Below are 13,522 nucleotides of genomic sequence, written 5' to 3' on the forward strand. Positions count from 1 at the left end.
ATATCTCGCAATTCGGACTTTATATCTCGCAATTCGGACTTTATATCTCGCAATTCTGACTTTATATCTCGCAATTCTGACTATATCTCGCAATTCTGACTTTATATCACGCAATTCTGACTTTATATCTCTCAATTCTGACTTTATATCACGCAATTCTGACTTTATATCTTGCAATTGTGAGAAATAAAGTCAGAATTGCGAGATGTAAACTCGCAATTGTGAGATAAAAAGTCACAATTATCTTTTCAAATGTTTTATTCTGTGGCGGAAACAAGCTTCCCTAATTCATCGATTTGACAGCTCTAATATATATTAGTGGAGTTCATCTACAGTCTAAATTCATCAACAGGATGTGTCATCTTATAAGTGTGTGTGGTGGGCAGAAGGTGTGTATGAAGATCAGCTAAACCTTCATACACGCTTTACAGACAGGAAGTCTGAAACAGGAAACGGGCCCCTCTCTCTGTGGCGGTGTTTCTTTGGTACAATGGAAGCCAATGGAAACTCTGAGGGACCGAATGTGTGCGGTTTCACTGGGCAGCCTAAAGATACACCAACTCAGACAAAAATAGTCAGATAACACTGAAATAATCTTTTGATTCAGATCTTTTGGTAATCGTTAGACACGATTCTGTCCATCAAGATCCAGTACAGTATTTGTGATTATTATATTATTCATTTTACTTGAAAACAAATGCCACTTGCTGTAATATTTCATTATCTATTATATATTTATATATAATAAGTGTACCGTAATATATACTATGTATTATATATTATAATATTGTTATATACATAAATAAATTCTATACATACATAATTATTATACTCTATCGTTTAAAATGCTGCATTTATTTTTATCAAAAATATAGTAAAAACAGTAGTGTAGTGAAATATTGTTACAATTCAAAATAAATGTTTTCTATAGTAATGTATTTAAAAATATAATTTGTATCCTGTTATCAAAGCTGAATGTTCAGCATCATTACTCCAGTCTTCAGTGTCACATGATCCTTCAGAAATCACTCTAATATGATGATTTGATGCTCAAGAAACATTTATGATTATTATCAGTGTTGAAAACAGTTGTGCTGCTTCATATTTGTGTGGAAACCGTGATACATTTCTTTAAGATTCTTTTAATGAATAGTATGTTTTTATTTGAAACAGAATCTCATAGACAGTCACTTCTGATGAAGTAAATGCGTGATGTTAATGGTGTGTTGTCCGTGTGCAGTCAGTGAGAGTGCCGAGAGCTCGTCCCAGTGCTCCTCCAGTGTCCAGCGTCAGCCTGCTGTGGTGATGGAGAGCTACACCAGTGACGGAGGCTCTTACCTGTCCTCTCACACCCCGTCCCCATCCCCGTCCCCGTCCCCGTCTCCACCCAAACTCACGTCCTCCATCCTCTACCACACAGAGACCCAGAGCAGCAGCTTCATCACCGCGGTAAGAGTGCACCTGAAGACATACTTAACGTGTGTATTTCTTATTTAAAAAGTGGATGGGAAAGTGGTATATGAAGTGAATCTAAGTGAATAAGTGAAGTGAATAAATGGAAATGAACAGACTTTGTATACAAAATGTCGAATCGGTCTCAAAAGGCCCCTCGTATATTTATTAAAAGGTGAAGAATTGCCTCAATGTGATTTGTGTAAGTCCTTCTTGACTGTAAAGCATGAAGTATTTTGTTGGAATTTCCTGCTTTCATTTATATTAGTCAATATTTTTATTTAGAAAGTACATTTATGGATAAAAAAAAAAAATTTTTATCTAATTGGAATATTTTATATATATGTTATTGGTATTATTGTATATATTAATAATAATGTTTTATTTGTGAAGTGCCAGTCCCAAGTTCAAGGTTGTTGTACAGATACATAATAATTCAGTTATACTTTTTTTTTGTCCTTGTTTTTCCTTTTGTTTGTTTGTAGACATAATATTGTAAAATTAACTGAAATATTATTATTATGATTTTTTATTTTATGTTATTACTCTCAAATTTGCCATGAATATAGCTTTTGATGCTGACATGGCGTTAAATTATATAAAAATAATAATAATTCACATGACATCTACTTACTTTTCCAAACTACCACGCAATGTTGCACCTGATGTTAATATATTAAGACAAAAAAATAGTATTATTAAAGTTTTAGACGAGCTAAAATAATGTAAAAGTTCCTCCTTCACTGGTGTCAAGCATCGCTATTACTATTCCTCATGCTTCCTCATGATTCCAGGAATGCCTCAACACTAAGTTTGAGCACTTGACTTCCTCTTATAGTTCATCTAATTGTATCTGACATGTTTGTTTTACCAGAGCAAGACTTCTCATTGCCCATTAGGCCTCTCGACTCTGGTCTGAATCAAACGGTTTAGATCAGTAAGTAACTAGTCTGAAGTGACCTGTGTGATTCCCGATGCCTGTTCCCCATTAACGCATGAGGCTGGCGCAGAGGATCCCTGTGCTTGATGTCAGTGTGTTGGGCTGCATGTGTGTGTGTGTGTGTGTGTGCTGGGCTTCAAGGGTTGTTCTAGTTATTTTCAACTTAATGTGCATGTGCAGCTATACCACAGACAACAACGTCATCGCTCGGTGTGTTCAAACACGTTCACAGTAATGCAGAAATCTGAAGCGTGAAGCTTTTGAGAGTCGAAACTACTGTTCTGGAGGAACTTCTGGTTTTGCTTTGACGTTATTGTCTATGGTGATGAACTTTATGTTGAACATAACTGTTTGTTCCCCTGCGATGCACATGCACTGTAATGCATGTGTGAGATTCTGTGGTGTCGAGTCCTATTTGTGTCACGGATTTGATTGTGTCTAAAGCAATAATGCACAAATATCTCTTTTGGGGAAGAACTGTTACACGGGTCAATACATGTGAAATTGAGCAGCTGATGTCGATCGTGCTGCAAGATTCTCTTCCACGCATTTGAACAAATGTGAGCGTTCACGCTGACAGCGATTTGCAGCATCACAGCGGCAGAAAGTCATTGATTTTCAATGGCAGATCGTGCTTTGTGGCGCATGAGAACCATTTCTGATGAAGTGACTTTCCAAATACAGTTGTAATTTGTCCCTGAGCAGAAACTACAGATGCACGGTTTTGTAAAACAATGACATTAAAAAATTATATTTTGTGTAATGCTATGATTTGGAAAATATAGGAATTTTTAACATGTGTTGGGGAGTTGTTGGCATCTGCATAGATAATCAAAATTATTTCAAAAAGCTGTAAAATTACTTTTTGCTCTGAAGATTGTTCTTTGAGTGCGGATCAAACCTCTATCAGTAACCATAACGTGAACAGAATTAAAAAAATAAAAATCTCTTTCCACGTGAGTTTTCATTTTAGACCAATTGAATATGGCTATAAAATAATATGATTTTTATTGTGATTATTATTAAATACAAATATTAAACAAAAAAAAGAAAATTGCAAGAAATATTGTATATAATTTAAATTAATTTAGATATCAATTATTTTGAAAGAAAAAAAATAGTATTTCTTATAAAAAAAAAAATCCAACTAGGAAGAAAATAAAAGTCCCAGTGCAAAAATAAAAAGTTTGTTCCTTTTATATATATATATATTTCTTTCAGCAAAAACAATTTGTTCCTTTTAATCTCTGCCCCCAGCAGATATAAAATAACATAATTATTCATACATAAAGTTAATAATAGACTAATGTGGGATTAGTTTTGAAGCATTTAAGAAAAATGCATAATTGCATTTGTGACAGTATTTCACAAAATTAGCACGAAGCTAAATAGAAATGTAGTAATTTATGCTTCTAAAAATATAGCAGTGTTACTAATAGTCCCTTTCAAAACCTTGCCCCTATTGTTAAATTACAAAATTGTCACAAAAATTTGTTATCAGGAGAAAATAAAAATGATATTTTATCATATAAAAAACAGTAATACAGAATACCACTTGATGACCCATCGTGGATCTCAAAGCTGGTCCCAGGCCTGTATAAGCCATATTATGATGTATCATGCAGCCAACAGTTCCCATGATCGCTGTGAGTGTGAACGCTGATAATAAAGATCAAACTCTTAGCAGAGACTTTCTAATAACTTGTTTTCTTTTGTGTTTCCAGCTGTGAATCCACTGAGACGGAGAGATGAAGATCAGCTGTTGGACTCGATATGCACTGAGACATTTCATAACTTCTGATAATCGTCCAGAGCCTCACCAGTGCTGGTACGTTATTGGACCGGGCGACAAGGTCACGGATGTAAATTATTTTCAAGCGTTTTTAATTTTTTACGTTTTTCACTTTAAGAAACATGATTTCAGCGGCACAACAGAGACTTGCAGACTCACCACTCCACATCTGACTGATCTGTACAAAGTGTCTTTAAATAGATGAGAGTACTGGCACTACTAATAAAATCCATTGAGGATTGCATTTTTATTAAGGACTGAGTCCATCTTTTTACTTTGAAAAGAAAAAAGAAAATGGTAAAAAAAAGAAAGAAAAAAAAGCTGTATTGAATTCTGTAATTTATTAAGATGGTGTTTTATTAACTCAAATTCATATGTAACAGATACAGAAAATACATTAATTCAGTGTATAAATGTGAAAATATGTACAGAGAAATGATATCCAGCTTTACAGGGAATAAAATGCTCAAACACAATAAACAAATAAAGCTTACAAGCAGCGGTTATGAGGGTCGGGAGCAGAGTCTGTGCTTCAGTTCTTCATTCTTGCTAAAAAAACTAAACAAGAACTGTTGTATTTTACTGGCATTTACTAACAAGTCCCATTAAAAGTCAAATCATCCACATGTGTTCGTCACTGGCTTCACGACTTCAATTCCCACGACTGAATTTCAGATATTTCATCATGAGTAAGGAGAGTATAGCTGTAGCTGCTGCTGCTTCTTCTTTTTTTAGTTCTTTAATTCTATTATTGTTGCTTAACCTTCTGAGAAACGATGAGCTCAAACGGCACAGAGATGAAGAGTGTGAACACAGAGGCGTCACTGCTTATGGTCACGCTTCTCTCTGTAAAACCAGTATATCAGCACTGCAGCGATGAGCATGTCCATCAGAGTCACACACAGCACCAGCACCTCCATCTGCAGGACGCAAACACACACACACACACACACACACACACAACCTGGGTCAATACATGCTTTTCAATCCTACAGGGACAGTTTTACAGGACCTGTGAAGAACATGTTCAGGCCATATTTGACCTCAAAATAAGAAGTTATATTTTGCATAAAGCCTTTTTTAAGAAAAAATTATATTTATTTGTTATACCGCCAGCAAGTTATGCTTAATTAAATAAAACAACCCATTATATTGCAGTCATTTGTATGTGCATTATTGTCATGAAAACAATGTCACAATGCAAAGAATCCTAATGATCCTTAAAATAGGCTTGATTTTCTTTTTGCTAAATTCTTTATTTTATACTATAAATGTACATTTTAAAATGATTTTATTTATGTGTTTGATTATATATATATTCTCCCCTTTTGATTTTGAGTCTTCAGTCTTTATTCGGCACATTTATCTTTAAACTGTAAATAATCAAAAACGTTGACAGTACAGTATTGCTATCACATTTGAAAACATGTTTTATGCATTTAATAAAACAAGATGAAAGACCAAATGTGAAGCACACATGTTCATAACAACAGCACAGGAATGATTAATTGTACCTTGTACTGGATTTGATCTTGACCTGGATGAAGGTCAACAGCTAGAAGAATCACTCCGACCCCTGACACCACCAGACATGAGATGTTGGCGATGAAGCAAGTCTGTTCAAAAATAAAACTCTTGATGAACGCTTGTACTTTCTAAAGACGGTGTACTTGTTAAATGCGCACACTAACCTGCAGAAGCCCGGGGCTTTTGTACAGAAGATTAGACAGGGTTCCAGCCACGACAAACTGGAAGACAAAAGGAATGGTTTCAAATGATTAACATTATTGATGAATAAACAGATTATCTGTACGACTCTGTGTCTCAATGTGCTGCACAATGAAACATTTTCATAATATTACAGAAGCTCACCATTATTCCAGTAACGATTGGCACTCGGAATAGTGTCAGTAGATTATTATTGATGGCGAATGACGCTGCAAACACCACTCCTATCCCAAAACTCAGGATCCCACTGGACATCTGCACGGCCTACAGCAGGACAACAGTCATAATAACCTTTACAATCACTTTTTTTTTTTATGTTGACAAATTCTTGCACTGTAAAGCTAAATTTGAAGAGTTAAGATGCAAAAGCCTCTAAGTGCCATCTGAAATTTTCTTCTAGAATGCTCATTTTTATCAAGCTCGTATATTTAAGTTTAATAATTTCACTTAAATGGCAATGCAAATTACCTAATAATTGTCATTTAAGTGAAATTACTAAACTTAAATATACAAGCTTTATAAAAATGAGCATTCTAGAAGAAAATTTCAGATGGCACTTAGAGGCTTTTGCATCTGAACTCTTCATTTACAGGCTAAACTCAGCATGGGCTTTTCTCACTGTATTCATTTATTTATTAATTTTATTAGCCAACTAGAACACACTCTTAGAAAAAAAAATGGTTCATTTTATAAAGAACTCGAGGAAGGTTCTATATAAGGAGAAATGTCTTAAATGATTGCATAATACTGTAATGTTTAGCAGGCTGTTTTCTTCTGCTAGCTCAGCTAAAGGTCAGTAAATGCTGTATTAGCTGGTGGTGCTCTGGGTTACCGCGCAGGTGGCGGGTCCCTTCCTCAGGAGCCCGTGTAGGACTGGCACTGTGCCCGGCAGAGCTTCACTGGCGCGGTAATACTTGATGAGCGGCCCTTCATCATCTAGTCTTCCTCCAGCTGGGTCCTCGTGCCTCTGAATCTCCATCGCAATATCTGCTTTAGCCATGTTCTCAACCACTGCACGAACACAAACACACTCAAATACACATAATGTTACCCAAAAATAAAGGTTGGGCAAAAGCAGATAAAATATGAATTGAGTATAAGTGACTATAAGTTACTGATCATGTCTGTTTTTAAAGATGCATGAAACCCTCATTAATGTTCATTCACGCTTCTCTACTAGGAATGCTCTAATATTAATCCTTACCACAGTCATTTAAATGTTCAGTTTTGTAAATATAATCGTATACAGGTCTTCATTAATCTTTATAAAAAATACATATACAAATGCAAAGCTTCATGAGTTCATCTTACCGAGCCGAGTCTGTCTTCCGTATTAAAGTCTAGAAAAGATCATCGTGTGTCACTTTAGTGTTTTTTTTTCTCTTGGTAGCCAACAAGCCACTTTCATGTGGTTGGTCCAAAAAAAAAAAAAAAAAAAAAAAAAGGAACTGTGATGTGAGACCCGACGATGTGAACTGCATTTCTCAAAGGAACTTCTGCTATCTGAGCAGACACTTAATCAAGCCTTCACACACTATATTCTCCAGCTGGTAAGACTATTTATTTACCTCTCTTTACCTGAAACACAAACCCCTCTTTACTCTTATAGTGGGAGTCAGAGAGGTCAGGCAGGCCTACCCTGAGAAAACGATACCCTAAACATGTGATTCACGTGCTTACGTCTAAATTAATGGATTTTATTCCAAAATAAAAAAAGAATAATTATTTAACATTACTGAATGAACCTAAATATATTAGGTTACACCTACAAAACTACATGTAAGGGTAAGATTACTGCTTTGTTGATGCGCTGTGTTTTATTAGACCTTCCGATAACTCGGAAATCTCTTTTTTTATTAGCTATAAGTTGCATATTCACCTCAGACTTCCTGTAAACACGTTTGAAACTGGGCATTTTCTAAACTGTGTTTGGGTTTGTGTCATTTGAGACACTTTTTATAGTTTTTTAGTGGATAGGCTTTTCCTAAACTTTAGTTTCATGGCTAAAATGATGTGTGGCGTTTTACGTGAGAAGCAACTGACAGACATGTTTATGTTTATCCAGACTAACATGCTCTGACTATTTTAATTCATTTATGATATATGATTCTATTTAACTCTTTTATTGCACTGCAAAACATGATTTTCTTCCTCAGTTCTCCAGTACAAATATCTAAACATTCCTAAATCAAGATACTTTTACTTAAAAATCCAAAAAAAGATCGAAGTGAAGTGAGTTTTTGCTTCAAACTAAAATACATATCTGGCAATGGGGTGCTTTCCATTTTTCTGACACCATTGGAAGATATTTGTTGTTTAAAGCATAAACTTACTTCATTTTGATAATTTGTTCAGTAAACAATATTTAATATCTGATGTCATTTTGCTTCTCAAGTAAATGTATCTTGATTTAAGAATGTTTAGATATTTGTACTGGAAAACAAGACAGAAATACATATAAAAGGAATTTGTGGAGGATTATGTAAGCCAGGCAAACTGTAACTAAGTAACTGGAAACCTTGAAAGCCATACATATGCTGTATATCTTACCTCACTGAAAGGTACATATATGAAGGAGGCTTTTAAAAAAGTAAAGTGTGAGATTTCCACAACAATAATGAGTTATAAAACCATGTTTTGCTGTTTCACCCTCTGGTGCTTGTACTATATTTTAGTTTTATAATATCTTTTATTTAATTTTTATTTTATTTTTTGTGGATTTAATGGTAGCCTACTCAATTATATTTATGCAGTAGTTATAATCCATTTATTCACTTTTTTGAGCATGGACCTGAAAATTTAATTTCCAACGTAAACTATTATAAATCTGACCAGACTAAAGGCAGATTATTACTGAAGTGGAAAAAAAAAAGTTTAAAAAGTGAACTTCAAAAACGTTTGACTTTTATTGTTATGAAAAATGCACAAAAATACCATTTCCAGTTTTTATATGAAATAGATATTTTCCAAAATGCGTTTTGCTCTAAAAAAATTAAAAATAAAAATCAATCTAAACAAGCTGTGTTCCAAATTTGAGGTTGATATCGCACAAAAATGAGCTTTCAGTAAGAATCTGTTTATACGCAGTACCAAACGTTTCCACTAGGCCATTTTTGACCACGAACAATACAAGTGTGACTATTTTTTTCAGGAAAATTTAACCTTTTTGTGTCTGTTGTGTGTGTGTGTTCACACAGCAAGTGTCAAAACCTTTGCCAAGTTTCGTACCACTCCGATAAACTAAAAAATGAATAAATACTTTTATAAAATGTAAGATTTTGTTCTGTTGACTGTGGCCGGACGGCACCAGAGGGTTATTAGTCATTCTGCTTCTGTCAGCCGACTTCAGTCTCTCCTTCTGTCCACATTTGAGCTGCTGGAAGTTGGCACATTCATTTGTGATCCACTATGCCTGATAACAATATTCTTTTCAAATGACAGACAAATGCGGTACACGTTTAAGCCGGATGACTGCATGGTCATCAGCATTCCTCTGGGAAGCATCCGGAGCATGAGAGAGGGCCAGCTGATGCCTGAGAAGTTCACCTGCATCTTCAAAGATGCGTACAAGGTTTTTCTGAAAGGACGACCAAAGGAACTCGGGGTAGGCCAAGATTCAAATGCATAATAATGTCAAATACAAATGGCAGATATTCATTTATTTTATTAAGGGGCTCATATTTTTGTCCCAGAATTTTTTTTATTTGTGCATTTTTTATCTTTATTTTTCTAAACATATAAACTCTCTACTGTCTACCATCACTGTGGATTTTGATGTAGTCAAAGTAAGTTGTGAGTTGATTTCAGTTTCGTTTTAGTTGCAGAGACACTCGAGTCAGAATAGATTATCTTGAAATACATCAGATGATGCATAACAGAAAATAAACAGGAATTCACTACTTTTTTTTTTTGCTGCTCATGTTTTTGCTGCCCTATCTGGGACGTTTCGTGAGTTTCAGTGGTATTTTTGGCCTGCTTGCTGGTTGATTTGTGACCCTGATTTCAACAGATTAGCATTTATATGTCATTTGCATAACGAGAGTTTCCCATCAAAGATACATCCACTAGATGCAAAAATATATAGGCCTATATAATAAATATACCCATTTGTGTACACACAGTGGGGACCAAAAGAACACCAGTGAAAATGCTTCTTTCCATTTCAATTTAATACATTTTTTGTATTTGGTGTGTTTCTCTTTTGCTGGAGCTGCATGAACAAAACCTGATGATTATGTTTTCTTGCATGATTTGAGGATATCTGATCGTCTGTACAGAGAGTCACGTGATCAGTGACACTCATTGACTTACATTTCATTAATCACCTAGAATCTAAAATATCTAAATATCTTAGTTTGGTCACACTTTAGTTTAGGGTCCATTTCTCACTATTAACTATGACTTTTGCCTCAATAAACTTATAATCACTGCTTATTAGTAGTTATTAAAGTAGGTATTGGATAGGATTAAGGGATGTTGAATGTCATGCAGAATAAGGCATTAATATGTGCTTTATAAGTATAATAAACAGCCAATATCCTAGATGCATGCTAATAAGCAACTAGTTAGTAGTGAGAATTGGACCCTAGACTAAAGTGTAACCCTTAGTTTTACATTTGGAAAATGTTCAAAGTGATCTCAGACTTCTTGACTATATGTAGTTTTATGAGAATTATGATGTATGAATGTTGTTGATGTTGCAGGCGGCTCAGCTCAGCATCGGAGCGTTTGTCATTTGCATCGGCATCCTCGTTGCTATTGAATACGGTCTGCATCATTTAGTGTACGCCCTACCTAGTGCCCTGGTGAGAACATAGCGATCATGTTTCTATTTATCACATGTGTAAGTTTTATTCATGTAAACACACATACATCTCTGTTATTTAGTACATTGCAAGTGGCATTCTGTCATTTGCTGCTGGAAAGTCTCCGCTCATGCCCGTGGTAAGTGATCACGGGACAAATATTATCCAGAACAATTTTTTTTTAATCATGATGATGATTTTCATGATTTTCAAAGAATGATTTTTTTAATCATTTATCTTCTTGTTCTGAAAGGTGAAACTATCCTTCGTGTTCAACATTATCAGCCTTTTCTGGTCCATCGCAGCTATAGTTCTCTGCTCGTTGATGGATGACGGACCGGTAGGCCCACAGGACATTTATCATTCTTCACATATTCTGTATAACTTATATATCTCTGATAACTGTGCATATATCTCATTCATTTACTTTATTTTTTACAGTATTACAGCAGAGATGACATTTCAAAGGTACATGTAGCAAACCTGCACTCACGAGCTGATGTTAATTATCATGTGCACATACATTTATTCATTTATCATTACTGGTTTCCGCCAGATCCACATGTTTGTCGGGCTGAAGGTGGTGATCTGCGTGCTGTGCGGGCTGGAGCTGATTCTGGCTCTGGTTCTGATCTACTGGGAGAGTAAAGCCATATGCAGATCTCATTTCAACACACTGGTAAGTTTTCAGTTTGAAATCCACAAAACATGCTGAACTATCAAACACTTTGAAAACTCTTTTATTTTTCTTCATTTCAATACAGCCCTTGATCACTATCAAGCAAGACGTTTGATTGGACAGTGATTTCTCTGTATTTCTGTAATTGCATGTTAATGAATATGTATATAGATGTTTGTTTAATGCCCGTTTGTCTGAAGCTCAGCTGGTAGAGCGTTGCACTGCCCTGTCAACGTCGTGGATTTGATTCGCAGTGAGCGTGTGAATAGGGCAAATGTTTATATTGAATGCAAAGTAAATCGCTTTGGATAAAAGTGTTTGCCAAATGCATTGATGTAAATGTACAGTGATAAGCTTGATTCATTTCTATGTGCTCACTATTAAAGTACTGTTTTTGAATTTCTCGTCATCAGTTTGTGCTTTCTGTTTGTGCAATAATGGATAATCAATTAAGCTACTGTATTTGAAACACACACACGCACACACACACACACACACATGCGTGCTGAGTCTCCTACTTGAGCTGCACACACACACACACACACACATTGTTTTAAATATTTGTTTAATTTTTTTATTTAATTAAAATGTATTTTTGAAATTATGATCATTTAGTTTTATTTGCAAAAAAGTATTATTTTTGTTGTTTTAATAATAAATACTAGTTAAAAATCATCAAATACTAACAGTACAAGAAAGTAGTGTTTCATTAAATGATCACTGAACTGCGAAACACATTTTCTGCTGGTGTTTGTGAGTTCTTTTGTTAAAACCACAGTTCCTGCTGTTGACCATAGAGATGTGTGAAGTGCAGGGGGCGTTACAAGATGAAAAACAACCACAACAGATTCTAATGCAACAAAATAATCATCAAAAATAAAATAAAAACCCATTGTGCATCAGACCTGTTCCCTGCTCGATCACACCTACGTAACATTCTTCATATGTCCAGTGGTTTGCAGAATTGTATTCTACCTTAAATATAACTCGAGCCTAAAACAGCATCTCACCACGAGCAAATGACCTCATCAAGCATGTGCACGCTTCAGTCACGCTAACATCTGAATGCCACTGCTTCATCAGTGTTGGGTTAGTTACTCATCAAAAGCCATTAATTACTAACTAATTACATCTTCAACAGTATTTTCTCTAAAAGTATTGCATTACTTATTATTAATTACTTTCTAAATCCCATATCAACCTCAAACAGGACAGACATGAAACTGCTCTTTTAATACTTTCAAATAAATTATATAAAATTACACAAATCACTCTTGAACTGACCAAAGTATTTAAAGGGAGAGGGTTACATTAAAAATATGCATTTTAACATTGGATGTTACATTTTGATCAACGTTAAATCCACTATTGTTATATATAGAAATATTCTATAGTCAATACAGATTTGATGCAATTACATTAAAAGAAACTGTAATTAAAAGTAAAAGTAAATGAAGAGCAGGGCCGTATATGCAGGGTTTCATAATGTTAGTTTGTTGACATCTGAAGGCCAAAAAAAATAGATAATTAAAACCTTTAAAACCATGTCAGTAACATACTTTACTTGTCAAGCACAGATACTTCAACATGAGAATCTGGTTAAATGTTGCAATGAATGATCCACAATACACTATACAGAAAGAGTTTAATGCTACTGATAATGGTGCAGTATCAGCTTTCTTGGAACTATAATGACCAATTGGTAACACTTAATAAGGTATAATAAGGTCCCATTAGTTAATGTTTGCAATAGTTATTATTCTTTGTTAAGTAAGGGTTAATGCCCGACGAGGTGTCCATTGTCAGGTATTAATGGACACCTCGAAGGGCATTAACCCGCTTATACCATGGTCACTTGCCAAATAACACATTTTTAAAACATTAGTTTATATTTTAATTAGTTTTACAACCGAAATCTAAAGTTTTTACAAACAATAACTTGGTTTCCCTGGTTACGCCTTTAGCAACCGGAGATATTTATAGTCCGCTCAGCTCGTAGAAGCCTTCAGTTTACTGCCTGTTGCTATGGTTACTCACAGCTGATGTAGCCAGCGCATTTATTTATTCATTTCGAACGGTAAACAGTCAGTTTCACCAGAACTCCTTTACTAGGTGTCCTCTAGCAC

At 34.9% G+C, this 13,522-nt stretch overlaps 3 protein-coding genes across 5 annotated transcripts in view; 2 read left to right on the plus strand and 1 right to left on the minus strand.

Moving 5' to 3' along the window:
* The window catches only part of plekhg4b (pleckstrin homology domain containing, family G (with RhoGef domain) member 4B), a 51,496-nt gene extending 46,789 nt beyond the window's left edge, over positions 1–4,707 (plus strand). The window contains exons 22-24 of one of the 2 annotated variants that reach the window (XM_082150609.1): positions 1,241–1,449; positions 2,327–2,389; positions 4,117–4,707. In XM_082150609.1, coding sequence (XP_082006735.1) covers positions 1,241–1,449; positions 2,327–2,371 — 254 coding nt within the window. In that variant the 3' untranslated portion in view covers positions 2,372–2,389; positions 4,117–4,707. The remainder of the gene's footprint in view (positions 1–1,240; positions 1,450–2,326; positions 2,390–4,116) is intronic. The other variant, XM_082150610.1, reaches the window with a different exon arrangement.
* LOC309484494 (uncharacterized protein) lies at positions 4,511–6,923 on the minus strand. Its single transcript, XM_082150868.1, has 5 exons — positions 6,745–6,923; positions 6,057–6,176; positions 5,876–5,932; positions 5,699–5,800; positions 4,511–5,104 (listed from the first exon to the last, which is right to left on the minus strand). Exons 1-5 carry the CDS (start codon positions 6,910–6,912, stop codon positions 5,006–5,008), a joined length of 546 nt encoding a protein of 181 aa, XP_082006994.1. The 5' UTR covers positions 6,913–6,923; the 3' UTR covers positions 4,511–5,005.
* Positions 6,924–7,328: 405 nt separating this feature from the next.
* LOC309484488 (uncharacterized protein) lies at positions 7,329–11,795 on the plus strand. Of its 2 annotated transcripts, XM_082150861.1 has the most exons (8): positions 7,329–7,462; positions 9,354–9,516; positions 10,616–10,717; positions 10,800–10,856; positions 10,971–11,057; positions 11,159–11,185; positions 11,274–11,396; positions 11,482–11,795. In XM_082150861.1, the coding sequence occupies exons 2-8, from the start codon at positions 9,358–9,360 to the stop codon at positions 11,509–11,511; spliced, it is 585 nt and encodes a 194-aa protein (XP_082006987.1). In that variant the 5' UTR covers positions 7,329–7,462; positions 9,354–9,357; the 3' UTR covers positions 11,512–11,795. The 2 variants fall into 2 exon arrangements, with proteins under 2 accessions (XP_082006987.1, XP_082006988.1); XM_082150862.1 differs by lacking the exon at positions 11,159–11,185 and having other exon boundaries at positions 7,330–7,462.
* Positions 11,796–13,522: the final 1,727 nt, after the last annotated feature.

Source organism: Leuciscus leuciscus (assembly GCF_965113295.1).
Source record: "Leuciscus leuciscus genome assembly, chromosome: 20".
Classification (NCBI taxonomy): domain Eukaryota; kingdom Metazoa; phylum Chordata; class Actinopteri; order Cypriniformes; family Leuciscidae; genus Leuciscus; species Leuciscus leuciscus.